The sequence below is a fragment of the Choloepus didactylus genome, chromosome 4, assembly GCF_015220235.1.
Source record: "Choloepus didactylus isolate mChoDid1 chromosome 4, mChoDid1.pri, whole genome shotgun sequence".
In the NCBI taxonomy this organism is placed as follows: Eukaryota; Metazoa; Chordata; class Mammalia; order Pilosa; family Megalonychidae; genus Choloepus; species Choloepus didactylus.
Window position 1 is genome coordinate 109,226,928 of NC_051310.1, and position 16,936 is coordinate 109,243,863.

Sequence of the window (16,936 nt, forward strand, 5' to 3'; positions counted from 1 at the left end):
ACTGATTTATGGTAATGATTGCACAGTTTAGTAAATTTATTTAAAAAATCGCTGTAAACTTGAACTGGAGGAATTATATGATCATGATCACTACATAAAATATAATTCAACAAAGTAACACTTAAAATGTAAAGTGAGAGAGGATGAAAAGGCCATCAGCCAAAGCAACTGCATTTTAAAAATTACTTTTCTTCCAGGCCTCTTTTCCAGATGGAAAAGTTAGCCACCATGTTCTGCCAAAGCCAGAGCTAATCAGCACAGATTGTGACTTCAACGCCAACGGAGAGACCAGCCTCATTTTCTGTTGGCCACATACAAGGGGGTCCTCCTCCTACAGCTGGTCAGTCATAGACCTGACAAGGAACACTTCCTCTCCAATGCCCATTCACAGAGGGTGAGAGCCCAAGAGAAGGTAATGGGAGTGGGTGGGGGACGTGCTGATTTGGTGGCTGGTGAGAAAAGGAGTCCAATGCCCAGGGTAGGAGACTGCTTTGGAGACAACCTTCAGAAACCAGGAGTAAGATGAAAAGACCACATGAAGTTAAATAAGGATTCTCCCTTGTTTGTTTGTTTTTTTAAATAGTGTTCAGTGTTATATCCCCAGGGCCTAACCCAGAGTAACTTTTCAATCAATAAGGTCGATGCTCATTATTTGTGTATTCTGTGTTTTCAAATTTGCCTAATTGCTAAAATTTATTTGCAACCCTCAAATCAATATCTGTGGTTCTTTTGCAGTCATCTGTGGACATGTGCAGAGCAGTGAAAAACTTCAGTCATTCCAGGCGCACGTTCCCAGCTGAGGTAGAACAAGGTGACACTCTACCTTTTTGTTTCAGATTTCATATTGTAAATAAGTGTCCTTCTTGCAGTATAGTTAGTGACACATTTATTGGATTCTGTGCTTTTTGTTGGTGATTTCACTATTTAAAATAGCTCCGAACTGTAGTGCTGAAGTGCTATCGAGTATTTTTAAGTGCAAGAAGGCTGGGATGTGACTTACAGAGAAAATATGTGTTAGATAAGCTTTATTCAGGCATAAGTTATAGTGCTACCGGCCACGAGTTCAGTGTTAAGGAGCCAACAATATATATTAAATAAGGTGTCTTTAAACAGAAACATACATAAAACAAGATGATGTATTGACTAGTTGACAACAATGTGACCAGAGGCTCACAGGAACCTAATCGTGTATTTTCCCCAGGAGCAGTGGTTCCTTTTTCATTAATTCACTGTTCACAGTGACTTTACAGAACATAACTGCCATGAGTAACAAGAAGCGACTGTATGTCCCAGGAACAACGCAGCCTGCCCACCTACCTCCACTGCTGAGCAGAAGCAGAGTCAGGAGGGTTGGGAATTCTCAAGTGGCTGTCTGATGAGTCCCTTAGGGCAGGGAGCTACCATCACTCTGGCCTCTGTCCCCCAGGAAGAAGGTGTGCCTGGAACTGCCACCCCTCAAGCTACATAATGGGCTACATGTGAATCCAAATCTGTGTATGACATGGCAAAAGTGTTGCTTGTCCAGCAGAGAGCAGTATTCTCCAAGAACACGGGGCCAAACAAAGAGAGAGGTGAATAGCTGCCTTCACCAGCTGAAACGTAAACCTGTCTCTATTAGGGCAGGAGATAAAATGATGAAAGGAGACATCAGTATTGGACTTATCTAAAATGCAGTTGAAGCAGGAAGAGTGATTTCAACACTTCTGTCTACTAGGAATGGGGAGGGGGTTTGCTAAACATGCCAGTCCTGGCACTTCCCACAGAGGCTAACTGCTGCATTGGAGGGGGATTCCCGGGCCTGCCCAGCAGACTCAGTTATTTAAGGAGAGAACTTTCCAAACGTCTTGTTAATGATCTGTCTGCTGCTCTCTGGCAAATGTCCCCCCATAGAGGTGTTTTTCTACTCTTTACCTCTAGGCCTGAGAGAAGGGGAAAGAGGTAAATAAATGAAATGTTATTAAGAAGTCAGAGAGTTGCCAATAAGGCCCAGGGCTATTTTTCCTGCAGTCCCACAACCTCATACAGAGTCACCTCTGCTTAATCAAAGTGATCAGAGTGAGGCTGGGGTGGCTGAGGTTGGTGGGGAGAGGACAGGTTTCTTGGTCCCTCCAATTCCCTGGCCTCTCACGTCCCCCTCTCCTTTTGGAATCTTCCCTCTAAGCATTTTGCTAGTTGCAACCCCTTCTCACAGGAGAGAAGAAGAAAAGGAGATGAAACTCTAATTGGATCAAACAAAGCAAATCCGGCCACATCATATCTCTTAGGTGGCAGAAGATGGGAAATCATGGCCAAATGGGTTTGGGGAGACCCAAGGTTCCTGACCCCGTGATACCTCATCCCAGACACGCTCCCCTCAAAAGCCTGTCAACAGAGGTGACCCAAGGGCCCTCCTCCTGGCCATTCCCAGAACCAGGACAGGGAGACATATTCAGCAGTGTCCCACCCCACCTTTCCTGGACAAAGGAGGGAAAGAACCCTACCAGCAAGAGTGAACTTCTTGGCCCCAACACCTTCCCTCTGCCACACTGGTTCTCAATCTTTAGTGAGCTCACGTTCACCTGGAGGATTGCCCAGAACCACAGTTTCTGGTTCACAGGTCTAGGGTGGGGCCCAAGAATCCAAGAGTCAAACGAAGTCCCAGATGATGGTGACCCTGCTGGTCTGGAGACCACATCCTGAGAACTGCTGCTCAGCCATAATTCCTGGCCCCTTCCCACCCTCCACGAGCAAGACAAAGACACTTTTCCCTCCTCCGCCCAGTCTCCTGCTGTCTGGTACCCATTGCCACCTACATTCCATCTTTCCGCGTCTTCTCCATGCTGCCTTTGATGCTCATTTAACATGAGTTCATGTCCTAGGTAATCACAACTGCCCTGGCCCCCTTCCCCAGGCGGGAGGGCAGTGAGCAGGCCGGCTGCACACTCACCGATGTAGTCGAAACGTCCAGGAGCCAGGCGTTCCGGCAGGTGCGCGGAGTAGAAGAAAGAGGCCAGGAGGGTCATGGCTATGTGCTTCTGGTGGTACGAGCTGGCTTCATTCTGTGCACTCTCCCCCGGGAACAGGAAGAGCTGCAGGTATTTAAAGAAGTCAGGTCTTGAGAAGGCAGACGCGCCTTACGAAAGCCCTCCTCCTTCTCACCTCCCGCAGCTGAGGCCGTGGGAAATTCTGACACCCTCACATCTAAGCTCGCACTTGCTGCCTCCAGAGGCCCAGGCCCTCCTCTCCATGGGTCCATGGCTTGGGGGGAAGGCTCAGGGGCTGGGAGTACAATTCCTATTCTGAGTGTGACAGATAGAGACCCAGAGCAATTGTATTTTAATCCTCTAAATGCTCATGAGAGCCTTCTGGATTGTTTAATTATGAAAAAAAGAAAAGGAAGGAAGGAAAAGAGAGGTGAAGGAGAAGGGAGAAGGAAAGGAAAGAGAAGAAAAGGAAAAGAAAAATCTTTTTAGAAATATCGTTACCCTTCTTTCTGGAGGTAAAACATAAATACAGTCGAGTGGTCTACTGAACACCTGAATTCACTTTTATCCACTGAACTGATGGTCCTAATTAATGTTTGAAGGCCTAGAAATCTCTGGAGGTCCTTCTGAGTTATCACAGGTATTAATTATGTCCATTATATTGATTTAGAGTTAAGTCTAGTTTTGGTATTATTATTGTAAATAACGATAGTCGCCACCACACACTGAGGGTACCAGGCCCTGCCCTTGACTTGCACCATTTCATAGAGCTTCAACAATAACCATCAGGTGAACTTCATTATCCCCATTTTACAGATGAGGAACCTGGCCCAGAAAGGGATGTGCAAACCACTAATAACTGGTGGAGTTGGGATTGGAATGCAGGTCGGCTGATCCCAGAGGCAGTGCTCTTCACAAGGATACTGTTTAGGATCAGACCTCCCTTCCCACCGCCCTGGCCCAGGCCCATGCAGCTGAGTGCCAGCAGCTCACTGCTCTGTGCTCCCGGAAAGTCCACACTGTATAATTTGGTGGGGCATGGGGCCAGCCTGCTCTGTCAGCTGTGGTTTCCTGCGTGTGGCCTGGGCCTTCAAGGAAGGAGTCGGAGGAACAGGCTGCACCCTCATCTCCGGGTCACCCCCAGGCACACGTGGCCAGAGCCCAGAGCACGTGCTCCATGACCCAGCCGGTGGGGCAGGCTCTGCCCCTCCTCTTCACTCCCCGGCCCTGCCATCTCGGCCTCACACACCACACCCACAGGTGCCTCAGGAAGGGCTGCTGCTCACCAGGCGCTGGCTGGATGCCAGGTATTGCTGAGCCCTTTCAGATCAGTTGTTTTATTTAATCCTCTCTACTTCCCTATAAAGGCGGGTATATTGGCCTCATTTAGAGGAGGAAACTGAGGCTCAGAGAGGTTATGTATGCTGCCTGAGGTTGCACAGCCAGTGAGCCAAGGACTGGGATTTGAACTCATGGCCATCTGATTTGAGAGTTCATGAACCGTCCCCCTTCTTGTTGTCCCTTCTACACCCTCTTCCTTCACATTCTCCATCTACTTCCTTTTCATCCTTCAAGACTTTCAAGCATGCTTCATTCTTCAATACTAATTATACATTAATTGATAATAATATATAATGCATTTGTTGGATTCTTGCCTGCACTTTACATGTTACCTCATTTAATCTCCCCACAGCCTGTTTACAGGAGGTGGTATTATCATGCCCATTTTAAAGATAAGAGAAATCAAGGCATAGTTATGGTAAATAATTTGCCCAGGGACAGGCAGCAAGTAAATATTAGAGATTTGCCTCCTGGTCACTCTATGAAACCCCAGGCTGCCTCCCCTGTCCAGCCCTCTGTGATTGCTCCTGAGCCTCCAGTCAGCACTGGCTGCTGGCACTTCTTAGATTGTCTGTCCAGGCCTCTGTGTTCATGCCACTCTGTGTTTATAACCACTCGGCAAGTGCCACTAAAGCAGCACCCTATGTCCTAGGGTGCTGATTCCCTGGTGTTGCCAACAGGCAGAGTGGAGATGTAGCCGGGCCCCTTACCCTGTAGAAGATGGGAAAAGAGTCCCAGGTGTAGGGATAAGCAAAGGCCAGAACCCGTAGCATCTTGCAGAGTCTGGGCTTCGGGACTTCAAGAAACCTAAATCGGGGAAGGGAAAGAGTATCAGTAAATTAAACACACACACATGCGCATACACACACACATACATGCACTGAAAGTAAACGAAGACCGCAGTGATCAATGGAGGTTGAGCATTTTTGCCCAACCTCCTGCAGCCAGCGGCTTCTCCACCAGCTTTTTCCAGTTCTCCTGCCCAATGGAAGTGATTCAACGTCAGACATGAAAAGATCTCAGGGGACCTCTCCTTACTAGGAGAAGTAACAGCATCCAGACTAAGCCAGGGAGGAGGCACTGGGCAGAAACCCTTCAAGGGCCAACGTAATTGCCAAACAACCTTTCAAACATCCAATAACCACCAAAACAGTGGGGCTCGGTGTAGCCCCAGTAACACAGACCCCTCGGACCCAGAACACACGGCGAAGGGTAAGATGCATCTAACGAGTCAGAGTCATTCAGAAGTCCTGGTTCAAGAGGTATTTAATAAAGAGGTTTCTGGAATATTTAATAACCATCCCCAGGCATGTTGTCCCGGGGAAAATGAGTTAATGTGAAGCTATTCTTCTCCCCGTCCTCATGCCCTCCCAACCTGCCTCCAATCCAAAGACAGATGACGCCTACATTGAAATGAGTGATGCTGAAGACCTCAAAGAGAGGCGAGTCCTCCCAGACAGATCAGGACAGGGCCTCAGCCGGTTCGGGCCCAGCCTGGGGAGGCGGGGCTGGGACATGGCAGCAGCGTGGAGAATACATATCGCAAAGTTCCCCGCACAAAACCCTGAGCCTGAGGCTTGGGTAGGGCAGTGCTCGTGTGCCCATGGCAATACCACAGGGTATTTCCAGTTCGTGGCTGCAGAGGGCCAGTGTCCCCAGCGTGGGCACTCTGCAGTGCCAAGGTGCTGGAGACTGTTAGGGCGGCTGTGCTCACACAGTCGGTGGAAACACTTGGGTCCCCTACGCCTGAGCCTGAGTTCTGCCCCTCACCACACTCTCCGGTTGGGATGGGGTCTGTGTCCCACTGACGCTCTTTCTGGCCCCCTCTGCTTCCTCACCTCTGCTCCCCTGGCCCTCGGTCCCAGCCCACAAGCCTCCCTTTCTCCCTCAAACCCCAGCTGCTGGTCCCTACCAGCCCGTTTCTCCCTGGCCAGGCTGTCCCTGCTGCTCTGACCCGGTGCAGCCATCTGACTGCAGACCCCACTGCCACCCATGTCAGGCTTGCACAGCTGCCTCCTGGGCAGTCAGGGAACCCTCCACAAGGGCAGGAACAGGATCTGCATCCCCTGAACCCAGCTCAGAGATGAGTCCAAGGACACGATGTTCACCAGGCTGATGGTATCTACCAGTGCTCAGGGAGGCTGAGCAAAGATGGCCCGATGGGATCCCTATTCCTGGGTCAAAGGCAGCCTCCCTGTGCCCTGGGAGGCCCCATGGCCTCCAGAGACAAAGTCTACATCAGCTTCTTTCCTCACCCTGCCCATAAATCAGAGAAGCACGTGGTGGGCCCTGGGGGGAAAAGGAAGAGGAAGTTCAAGGAGAAGGACAAGAAATAAGGGACTTCAATTCATCATCCCCCAAAACAAGAGCCATGGACATGGATGAAAGCACAAAACACTGGATGAGTGAGGCAGCCCAGTGCCGGGTTACACTGTGAAACGTGTGACCTGGACACACCGGGTTTGCATCCCCACTCTGCTATTTATGACCACGTGACCTGGGCAGGTTCCTTAACATTTGTGTGCCTCAGAATCCTCCTGTGTAACTCAGGGGTAACACCTGGCCCTACAAGATTGTTGGAGGGATTTGATAAAATTTACTCACTGGGTATTAGTGTATGGCACAGAGTAAACAATCACTAAATGGCAGCCATCTACAAATGTGTGGTAAGGGACCATTCTTTCCACCTCCCCATCTTGTAACTATGTTGGACCAGAAAATTGGAACAGGAGGGAACAGACAAGTTCTGGGTGATTTGCCTAAACTCAGACACACTAATAGGAAGCAAAGCTAGGGTGGAAACCCAGGGCTGTTTGGCCCTCAAGTCTCACACTCTCCCCTTGCAGTGAGCTGAGCAGACCTCAGACTCTGCCCAGCCCTGCCCCTTACCTACACCCCCTCTGCCCTAGAGGATAAATGGAACACGCTCCCTCAAGACACCAAGAACCAGGATACCTGCCTCAGTCTTCCCTTTGCAGACCCTGCCCAACCACGGCAGATGCTCCCTCCTTCCCCGTGCACTACTGGGTTAAAAGAGGCTCACTGTTAAAACATGCTCCTTCTATGGCCACTTACACACGAAGAAAGCTGGCTCTGGCTGGTGAGCGCCATCCCCCAAAGCATGGATTTCCTGTGACTTGAGACAACATTTCGCCCGGCCTGATTAAGTGCTTCCCCAGGGGCAAACGGACCAGCCTCTCCAGCTGCAAAGCCGAGTCTACAGGAAAAAAAGGAGACAAAGCAGAACAGAAGAGAGAGCGCAACAGAGGACAAAAAAACAAAACAAAAAAAAGGCAGAAGGACCAGCAGCCTCCAAGAGAGGCCTCCCACCAAGAAGGTGCAATTCCACATCTCACCACAAGGTGTCACCACAGCCAGAGAGTCAGGGAGTGAGGGGCGGGAGCCACAGAATCCTCCACACATCCCCACGCCCCCGAAGTCTACAAAGCCCAGCCTGTTTACGGCAGTTCCCACCGCCCAGGATTGAGGGGTTCGTTTATAGGCAGTCTGGACTCCTCTGCCCTGAACGAGATTGGCAGGAATTTGCCAAACACTGAATTTGGGGAGAAGCTCTGTTAAGAAAGGATCAATTCAACACCAGTCTGTTCTAAAACCAGATAAAAATCTTGTTGCAACCAACATGAAGGCTTAGCAACCGGAATTCTGGAACCAGTGCTTGAAACTAGTGGGTGTGTTGGCTGGTTTTGAAAAATCTTCCTATTGCAGAGACATGTATGTGTTTGTGTATGTGGGTGCATGTTTATGGTTGTTTTGCCATATGGGCCGTGTCCTATTTCGGAGACTACAGGAATGTGGGTATTTCCACGTGCTAGCCCATGGCCCCTACCACTAGCAGTACTTTGACATCTGTCCTAGAACCTTCTACATCCTGCTCTGACCTGCCAGACCCCCTCTGAGGCCTGCTTCCCTGCCCCACTGCAGCTCACTTTCTACCCAGGATGAAAATCAATCTCTCCCTCAGTACTTGTGCCGGTTCGAATGTATTGTGTCCCCCAAATGACATTATCTTTGTGGTCTTGTGGGACAGACGTTTTGGTGCTGGTTAGATTTGCTTGGAATGTGCCCCACCCAGCTGTGGGTGGTGACTTTGGTGGGATACTCCCATGGAGGCGTGACCCCACCCATTCAGGGTGGGCCTTGATCAGTGGAGCCATATAAAACATGCTGACTCAAAGAGACTGAACGGAGTGCAGCTGTGAGTGACGTTTTGAAGAAGAGCAAGCTTGCTAGAGAAGAATGTCCTGGGAGAAAGCCATTTTGAAACCAGAACTTTGGAGCAGACGCCAGCCACGTGCCTTCTCAGCTAACAGAGGTTTTCCGGACGCCATCGGCCATCCTCCAGTGAAGGTACCCGATTACTGATGTGTTACTTTGGATACTTTATGGCCTTAAGACTGTAACTGTATAGCCAAATAAACCCCCTTTTTATAAAAGCCAATCCATCTCTGGTGTTTTGCATTCTGCAGCATTAGCAAACTAGAACAGTACTGCAAACAGGGCTTTTCACTCAGCAAGTACTGGTCAAGAAAGATCAATGTTATATGCCTTGGACCAATGAACAAAAAGGTGGCTACAGTGAATTGGGACATACAGCAAACCCTATTTGTGTAACGATTCAAAGAGGGGTGATAACTCCTTCCCAGGCTTCTTGGGCATTTGGCAGGTACAGTCAGGCCAGGGTCTCCTTCACTTCACCTTGTCCCAAACTCCACAGAGAGTCCATGTCTTCTCTCATCTCCCCTTTCAGATGCTATGGAAGGGGAAGGCAGCTTTCTGGAAGACGTTCATCTAAACTAAATCCCATGCAATAAGAATCAAAAAATTACCCAGGGGACTATAAAGTTCTATATGCTGAGATTTACCTAAATGGTGTGTATTGTGATAGAGTAAATGCAATTTTAAACATAATTTTCTGGTAAGCATTTGAAAAGTTTAAAAACTAGCATTAGGAGTCATGGACATCTTCTGTGCTCAGGGAAGGGGAAGGTGGTCTCTGGCCTTTCCTGGCCACACGGTGGACAGATGGAGTAGGAGGGAGAGGCACAGTAGGGCTTGAAGGAGACAGAGGCAAGCAGAGAAGTTTGGGAAATTGTTTCTGGAATTGCAGAATGTGCAAACTAGAAGGAACCCCAAGGACATCTTCTCAGATGCCCTGGTTTAAGGGGTGGACACTGAAACCCAGAGGGCCACAAGTCCATGGTGGAACAGGTCAGAAATCCAGGGCTCCCGCCAGCCGGTGCCCTCCTCCCACCTGCTCCTGCTGAAGTCAGTCACAGCCAGTGTCGCTCCCTGTGCACGTCATCGGTCTCACTCTTTAGATACCAAAGACAGGGAATGAAAATAGAGAGGAGGACAGGTTTTGTAACAGCAGGGAAAACCACACACGTGGGAATGAACAAGGACAAGGTGAGAAGGAAACCAGAAGGGCCAACAGAAGAGAACATCCCACCCTTCCATTGATACTGGAAATGTGGCCTTTGCCCTCATCCTCCCTTTCCGGTACAGCCCTGCCCTGAGCCACCACTTCAGCCATAGGATTCTCTTCCTAGGCAGATTACCGTCCTCCAGGAGCAAAGGGCCAGACCCTGGGAAGACACATGGGGTGCTTAAAATCCTCAGCCCACCTAGGTAGCCCCTCTCTACCACTCTTCCCCCTTATAGCTACAGGCTCTGGCAATTTGAAGCTCCTTGCTGCTTCCCAATCATGTGCCATTCTCTCTGCCCCCCTCCACCTATCCAAGCTCTTCTCTCCTCTCCAAAGGCCCTTCCCTCCACTGCAGCGAGTGTTCAACCTCATGGTGATGCTTCTCAGAACCCTGTGTATCCAAGCAGGCATTATTTTGTATTATCATTATATGTTTATGTTAGCTCTAAAGAAAATGACGGCTCCATTCCAGGCTTTTTGGGCAGTACACCATCTGTGTCTCCTAGTGCACTGGGTGCTTTCTGAGAGCTAGGACTGCACCTCACTCCTCCAGGCATCCCTGGGTCTTAACATAATGCCTGGGGCATAGCAGTCATTCCAGGAATGCTGGCTGGTTGAAGAGATGGATGGATGGATGGGTGGATGGATGATGGATGGATGAGTAGGTGGATGGATAGATGGATGATGGCTGGATGGACAGATGGATGGGTGGGTGGATGGATGGGTGGGTGGACAGATGGATGGGTGGGTGGATGATGAATGAATGAGTGGATAGATTGATGAATGAATGGATGGGGTAGATGAATGATGGGTAGTGGATGATGGATGAATGGATGGGTGAGTGGGTGGATGAAATAGCCACAGATGTGCCCCATAACAGAAGAAAGACTCCATCTCATTGACAAGGGGAGAGACCTCCAAAGATGGGCATTCAGACAATTCCTGGCCAAGCTGCCCTGTCAAGGGAGTTTGTCCAAAGGCACTAGGCATACCACATCCAAAAAACTCATTCATTATATCTGGCCAATCAGGGAGGACTCCTGGCTAGAAGAAAATAATCTAGCCTGGTGGTTTGTAGTTGATTCACAACCTTTAAAAAAAAAAAAAAAAGGCAGCACATGTTCTAAGAATTTGCATTCTGAGTTCACGAAAAAGCAGGAATCCTGGATCATTAACTCTGGTCTGTTCCATCCACACCCATGAAGCCAGCCACAACCCTCTCTTCCCTCCTTTCTATAACCCTAAATTCCAAACACCAGAGCTACAAAGCTCTGCAGGAGCCAAGAGACGGGGGCAATGGCTTGTCCTTGCCTTGCTTCAGGTGGGCTCAGTTTCCTTCCCCTCTCCTGGCTGTCTGTAGTGTGGTTATTCCTTTTCTATGTGTTGTAGGCTTTACCTCCCCCAAGGCAGGGGCCCAATCTCCTCCCCTGTCCATTATCTGGGCAGCCCTCCCAGCCCCAGCCTGGCAGAGGCTGTGCTTAATAAAGAGCTGTTAATTAATTGCCAGAGTCCTTGAGGAGGTGGTGGAGAAGGAAATAACCCCGACGTCTGATTTTATTGTCCACCCCATCTCCTCAAGCTTTATGGGAGCACTGTGATTTCCAGGAAGAGAGTAGAGTTTACTGCACTCCCCTTCTCCAGAGGCATTTCCAAAGAATGAAGCAGCACAAAAAAACATGCAGAGACTGTGCTTGGAAACCGGATTTCAGCTCCCACTGAAAGCAACTCAGGGAAGATTTCTAGCCTGTCTCAGAACAGGTAAAAGGAAGGCAAGTTGAAGCAAGCATTCCTGATGCTGTTTAAGAATCTATCTTTCATCTAAAAAAAAAAAAAAAAAAAAACCGTTTGTCAAGTTTGGAAACCTTGCCTACCTCTTCCTCAGTCCCATAAAACCTAAGTGCCACCAAAAGGAAGCTAGAGCCAAAATCATTCCAGAGAAGTCACAAGGGCACACCTCACCCCCCTCTTTCTTCCTGACCTGGTGGGGTTTTGGGGTAGAGAATGGAGGGCTGCAAGTAATAATTCTAAGTAGGGAGACTCAAACGGGCCCCCCGGAATTGTGGTCTTGAAAAGAACCAGAGGTTGGAGTGGGGTTGAAGGGGACGACTCAGATGCTTACCTCACACACTTCCTAACCCACCACCGAGGGCGCCGCCCCAGGAAAAACCCAGCACCTTGGCACCATCTAGACAATGGCTGTCTCCCCAGCACAACCATATGTGAGGTTTCCTAAATAATTTAGGGAAGTGGAGCTTTGGGGATGTTCACTTTGACAAAGAGTCAAATAAACTAAGTAGTTATCCCATAACAATGACTTTTGTATCACACTCCAATGAGCTTTCTTAGTGAAAGGAAAAAAGGTAGAGGGAATTAGAGCCAGTGAGCTGGTGGATTCATGGCCATGATGCCCTACGGGGATGTGTTGGACATCTGAATATCATCCGTCATCACAGCACACCGAAGCCAGGCTCACTCCATCACCGTTGGGAGATTGTCTATTTATGGGCACCTCCTCTGGGCCAGCTCTGAGCTAGGGGCTCTGGGTGCATTACCTATAATCCTTACAGCCATTTCAGAACATAGATGTGTTACCCATGTTTTATCAATGAGCAAACTGAGGTTTTCAAGGGGGATAAGTGACGTGCCCAGCAGCAGCACCAGCTACGTAATTTGCAGGGTTCAGCGCAAAATGAAAGTGCAGGACCCCTTGTTCAAAAATTAAGAATTTTAAGACACTGAGAACAAAGCATTAAACCAGAGGTCCTGTGTGTGACTGCACAGGTCATAGGCCTAGGAAGTCAGAAAGAGGAGGCCCATCTGGAACTGAGTCCTCAGCTCCCAACTGCCCTCTCCACTGCTCCCCACCTCGTGCCAAGCCTGCCTCCCGGATGTTCCTTCCAATGGCCCATGCAGCTGCATGTGAGGCCCCCGCCCCCACCTGAGATCAGAGAGCCCAAGTACCTGGAGTAGCAGGAGAGGCCGGTGCTGATGATGGTGTTCAGCACGGCCAGGGCCACGTAGTAGTCATGGAAGGTGGAGGACACTAGCGTGTCGGGGAACACATATGCAGAGTAGGCAATGGCTGAGCCTGGGGAAGAAAGAGCAGCCTTAGGAAAGGAGCTGGGACTCGGCCCCAACTGGCCCCCTTGGGACTGGGTGTCTGGCTTAGCCCTGACCACCTCCCCAGACCCACGAGCAGTCCTGCCTCTACAGCCTTGCTTGTGCCATTACCCCTCCCAGAACATCCCCTCTCTTATCTGCTCACCCAAACCCTATCCTGAGAATGTACCATGGGCTCAGCCTTGTTCCAAGTGCTTTACACATATTAACTCACAGAATCCTGGCAACAACCCTCTGACATAAATACTGCATTTTTCCTCATTTTACAGATTAGGAAACAGAGACACAGGGAGGTTCAGTAAATCACCCAGATTCCCACAGCTAGAAAGTACAAGAGCCAAGCTTCCAACCCAGGCAGTTAGGCAACAGAGTCCACACTCTTAACCACACATCCTCATTCATGATTACAGCCTTGGTGAGCTCAACTTTACTCTCAAAATGTGTACTTCTCACCTGCCCAATAACAGATGGCCCCTTGTGTTAAGACAGCATCAGAGGCGGGGCCCTGACCAGTCACACACAGTCAGCTGGGAGACTGGCCGGCTGAGAGTCGGGGTGGAGGGGCCTAGCCTTGGGTGCATTCTTTTGTATCTTGGGGTTTGTGGGAGAAAGTTTACCTAAGGACATTCTGGAGACCTGTTTGCTGAAGTTTTTATTTGAGAGGACAGGGGAGGTCACCATCCTTTTCAAAGGGGCCAGCTGGCTCCGCCCGGCACGAGGGGTCTGGTCCGGCAGCCACGCCAGGTGCCCTCACCTGCCAAGGCCTCCTCCAGGAGAGGCAGCTGCAGGCCTGGCAGCCCAAGGCCAGAGGGATCAGTCCAAGGTCACCTGTTCTTCCAAGGGCATCAAGAACCTTGGCAAACTCATAGAGTCAGAATCTAGAATACTGGTCAGCAGGGGCTGGGGTGGGAATAGGGAATGGGAAGTTAAGGCTTAAAATGTACAGGGTTCCTGTTTGGAACGATGGAAATGTTTTGGTAACAGACGGTGGTGATGGTAGCACAACATGGTGAGTGTAATTAATAGCACTGAAACAAATATCTGAATGTGATTAAAAGGAGAAATGTGAGGTTATATATATGGTAATGAATAAAAATTAAGAAAAAAAAGTCCATGGAACTGCACTACACAATGTACCCTAAGTTAAAGCATGGACCATAGTTAATAGAATAATTATAAAGACGTGCTTTTATCAATTGTAACAAATATTCCACACCAATGTAAGGGTGGTAGAGAAGAAACCTGTATTGTATGCATGACTGTTCTATAAACCCACAACTTCTCTAATAAAGGGGAATTTTTTTAATTTATTTATTTAATAAAAAGGACCTTGGGACCCTAGCTCAAGGCTGAAACAGGCCATGGGGCACACAGATGCAGCCTCTGCCTTTTATCCCATTTGAAGGATGGAGTCTAGTGAAGCCAAGGGAGGTTTCCAGGGTCACGCAGGCAGAAAAAGGCCACCTTCTTTCCTCGGGAAGGAGCCTGGCCGCCTCTCTGCATCCCAGCAGGCCGCCTGGGGGGCTCCAGCGGGGAAGTGCCCCGGGAGGACACCAAGCTGCCGTATGGGGTCGTTCCCTTCAGGCCCAGGATGCATTCGCAGGATGCGTTCACTCTGTGTTTACTGACTGGGGGCAAACGACAGCAAGGTGTGGGCCAAGTTCTGTGGGCCACATCAGAGTGAGGGGGCCTCAGACCCTACTGGAAACAGCAATGGCAGCAAAATGATCCAGGTCTAAATGAGGGCACTCAGTGAGGGTGGAGGGCAGGTACAGGGGCCCACCTTGGGACCCAGACTTGGCCAGCCAGCCAGGATTCTGACAGGTGCATGAGGGCAGGGAGGGCTTTCCAGGCAGCAGGAGCAGAGACGGCTCTGCTGCTGGGCCGAGGAGAGTGCGTTTCCTCTTTCAGGTGCTAGGGAGCCCCTGACGGATTTTGAGTGGGGGATTAATATGACCAAAACCTAGTGACAGTGTACAGGATGGCCATGAGGAGAAACACCTGGAAACCAGAGAGGAAGCTGGAGCAAATCTCACTCTGGAGGGACTGAGGGCTTCGACCTGGGCTGGAGGAGTGAGAAGGGAGGGGAGAGGGTGGCCACGGAAGATGGAGCTGGGAGTCCGAGGTGGAGCCCAAGGCTCTGTTAGCTGACTAGAACAAGCTTCCCTCAGTGTTTATTGAACCTGCCCAACCTCAAACCCTGGGCTACAGGCTGGAAAACCAAATACCGTGTGAGAGACACATCTGTCTGCAGGGAGTTTTCTCTGCGTGAGAGCAGACAGGACTCAGATAGAAGTGAATCAGGCCTGGGGGCTGGGAGGAAGGTCTCAGAGCAGGGCCTGAGAGTCCAGGGGCTGAGCCAGGCCCTGTGGGGGAGGGAGAGGGAGTTTTGGGGAACAGCGCATGCGAGGTACAGAGAAGGGGAGACCCCGGTGACGGGGGGACCCAGGCAATACGCGGAGTGATGGGAGGGAAGGCTGGGCCAGGCGGTGGCTGCCCGTGTGGGCTTGGGTGCTAATCCTGCTCGGCTCTGGGTTACTCTCTTCACTGCGCCCCCTCATCCAGCTGATAACAGTTAAAGGGAATGGCCACCCCTCTGACATGCACCGAGTGCCAGGCACTGTCCTACCTGCTTCACCTCTATAAACGCATTTTATCATTATCTCAATCTCATGAGGAAGATATTATGCCGATGTTTTTTAATGGATCACAAATTGGTCTTATTACACTGGTAACCTACAAAATAATTATATTCAAAAACTCTATTTAAAAACAAAATTCTTTCTCAAAATAAAATAACCGTATATATTTGAGCAAAGTTTTTGAAGTATTTATATTGGTTATGTGAACCAATATATGATTTCACAGATGAGAAAATTTGAGCTTGGAGAAGTTCAGAAACTTGCCCAAGAGCATATAACTATTGGGGCGGTGGTGGGATTCAAAACCTCAGGGAGTTGGGCTCCAGAACATGGGCCCGTGAGCCTCACGTTCTGCCCCCTCTCAGTGACATGGGTCAAGTGCCCAGCATGGTGCCTGCCCCACAGTCACTACTCCAAAAAGACCCGCTCTTACCATAAACGAGTCAGGGCCAGGTGACTGAGGGTCATGTAAGCAGCTGGCTTTACCCTGGCCACAAGGAGCCTCAACAGGTTTTAAGTGGGAGGAGTGACATGTCAGAAGGTGTGGTAGAAACCCCTGGGGGCAGCTGGCTGGAACAGAGACGAACAGGGAGGGGCAGGACTGTTATCACAGCTCAGGTGACAGACCCGAGAATCTGAGCCAAGACAAGGGGAGATGGAGCAGATTTGCAGGATGTTTAGCAGAGAGGCTCAACTGGACTCCATAACTGATTAGACAGAGCCCTGGAGATAGAGATGGGTGGGGAAGTGAGAGGGAGGGGAACTTGTGGGTTATTTGTAGATTTCTGGCTTGGGAGATCCAGTGGAGGTAGCACCTCTAGCCAGGTGGGACACTGCAGGAGGAGCAGGGGCTGGGAGGAGACAGACTTTCTGGCTGGAGGTTTCAACCAGAGATAGGAGTTTGGGAACATGTTGTCCAGAAGTGTTGGGGGATGGCACAGGCATGAAGGAGGGCACCCAGGGAGCTGGACAATATAAGAGAAGGGGTCCAAGGCCAGGTCCTGAGTTCGCCCATCTAAACGAGGCAGCAGGGGAAGGGGGAAGATGATCCAAGGAGAATGAGAAATGGAAGTGTGGAAGGAGACACAGGGGAGTGATACAACAAGAGTCAAAGCAAAAGCAGGGGTTCCAGGAGGACAGAGAGGCCCTGCATCAAGGATGGAGAGAGACCCCAGATGATAAGGCCCTAAAAGCCTACACTGATCCTAAAAGACAGTTGGGTCCTCAGCAACCACAGTGTCAATGAATGGTGGGGATGAGACAACAGAGCATTGAGGGGCAGGAGGTGAGATGGTAACAACAGCATGTGTGTGTTCATGTGTGTAAGAGAGAAGAGGAAAGAGGATGGAGGAATGGATGTATATAGGAAGCTTCTCAGAGACCACCTCTTGGGCAGTGAACACATGCCCTTGGCTTTTACATCA

The 16,936-nt window shown here is 49.9% G+C and overlaps 1 protein-coding gene across 8 annotated transcripts in view; it reads right to left on the reverse strand.

Annotated features, from left to right (window-relative positions):
* PAQR5 (progestin and adipoQ receptor family member 5) overlaps positions 1 to 16,936 on the reverse strand; it is a 64,575-nt gene that overhangs the window by 4,737 nt on the left and 42,902 nt on the right. For all 8 annotated transcript variants that reach the window (XM_037833563.1, XM_037833555.1, XM_037833558.1 and 5 more), the window contains 3 exons: positions 12,712 to 12,838; positions 5,015 to 5,111; positions 2,927 to 3,068 (listed from right to left, as the gene is read on the reverse strand). In XM_037833563.1, coding sequence (XP_037689491.1) covers positions 2,927 to 3,068; positions 5,015 to 5,111; positions 12,712 to 12,838 — 366 coding nt within the window. The remainder of the gene's footprint in view (positions 1 to 2,926; positions 3,069 to 5,014; positions 5,112 to 12,711; positions 12,839 to 16,936) is intronic.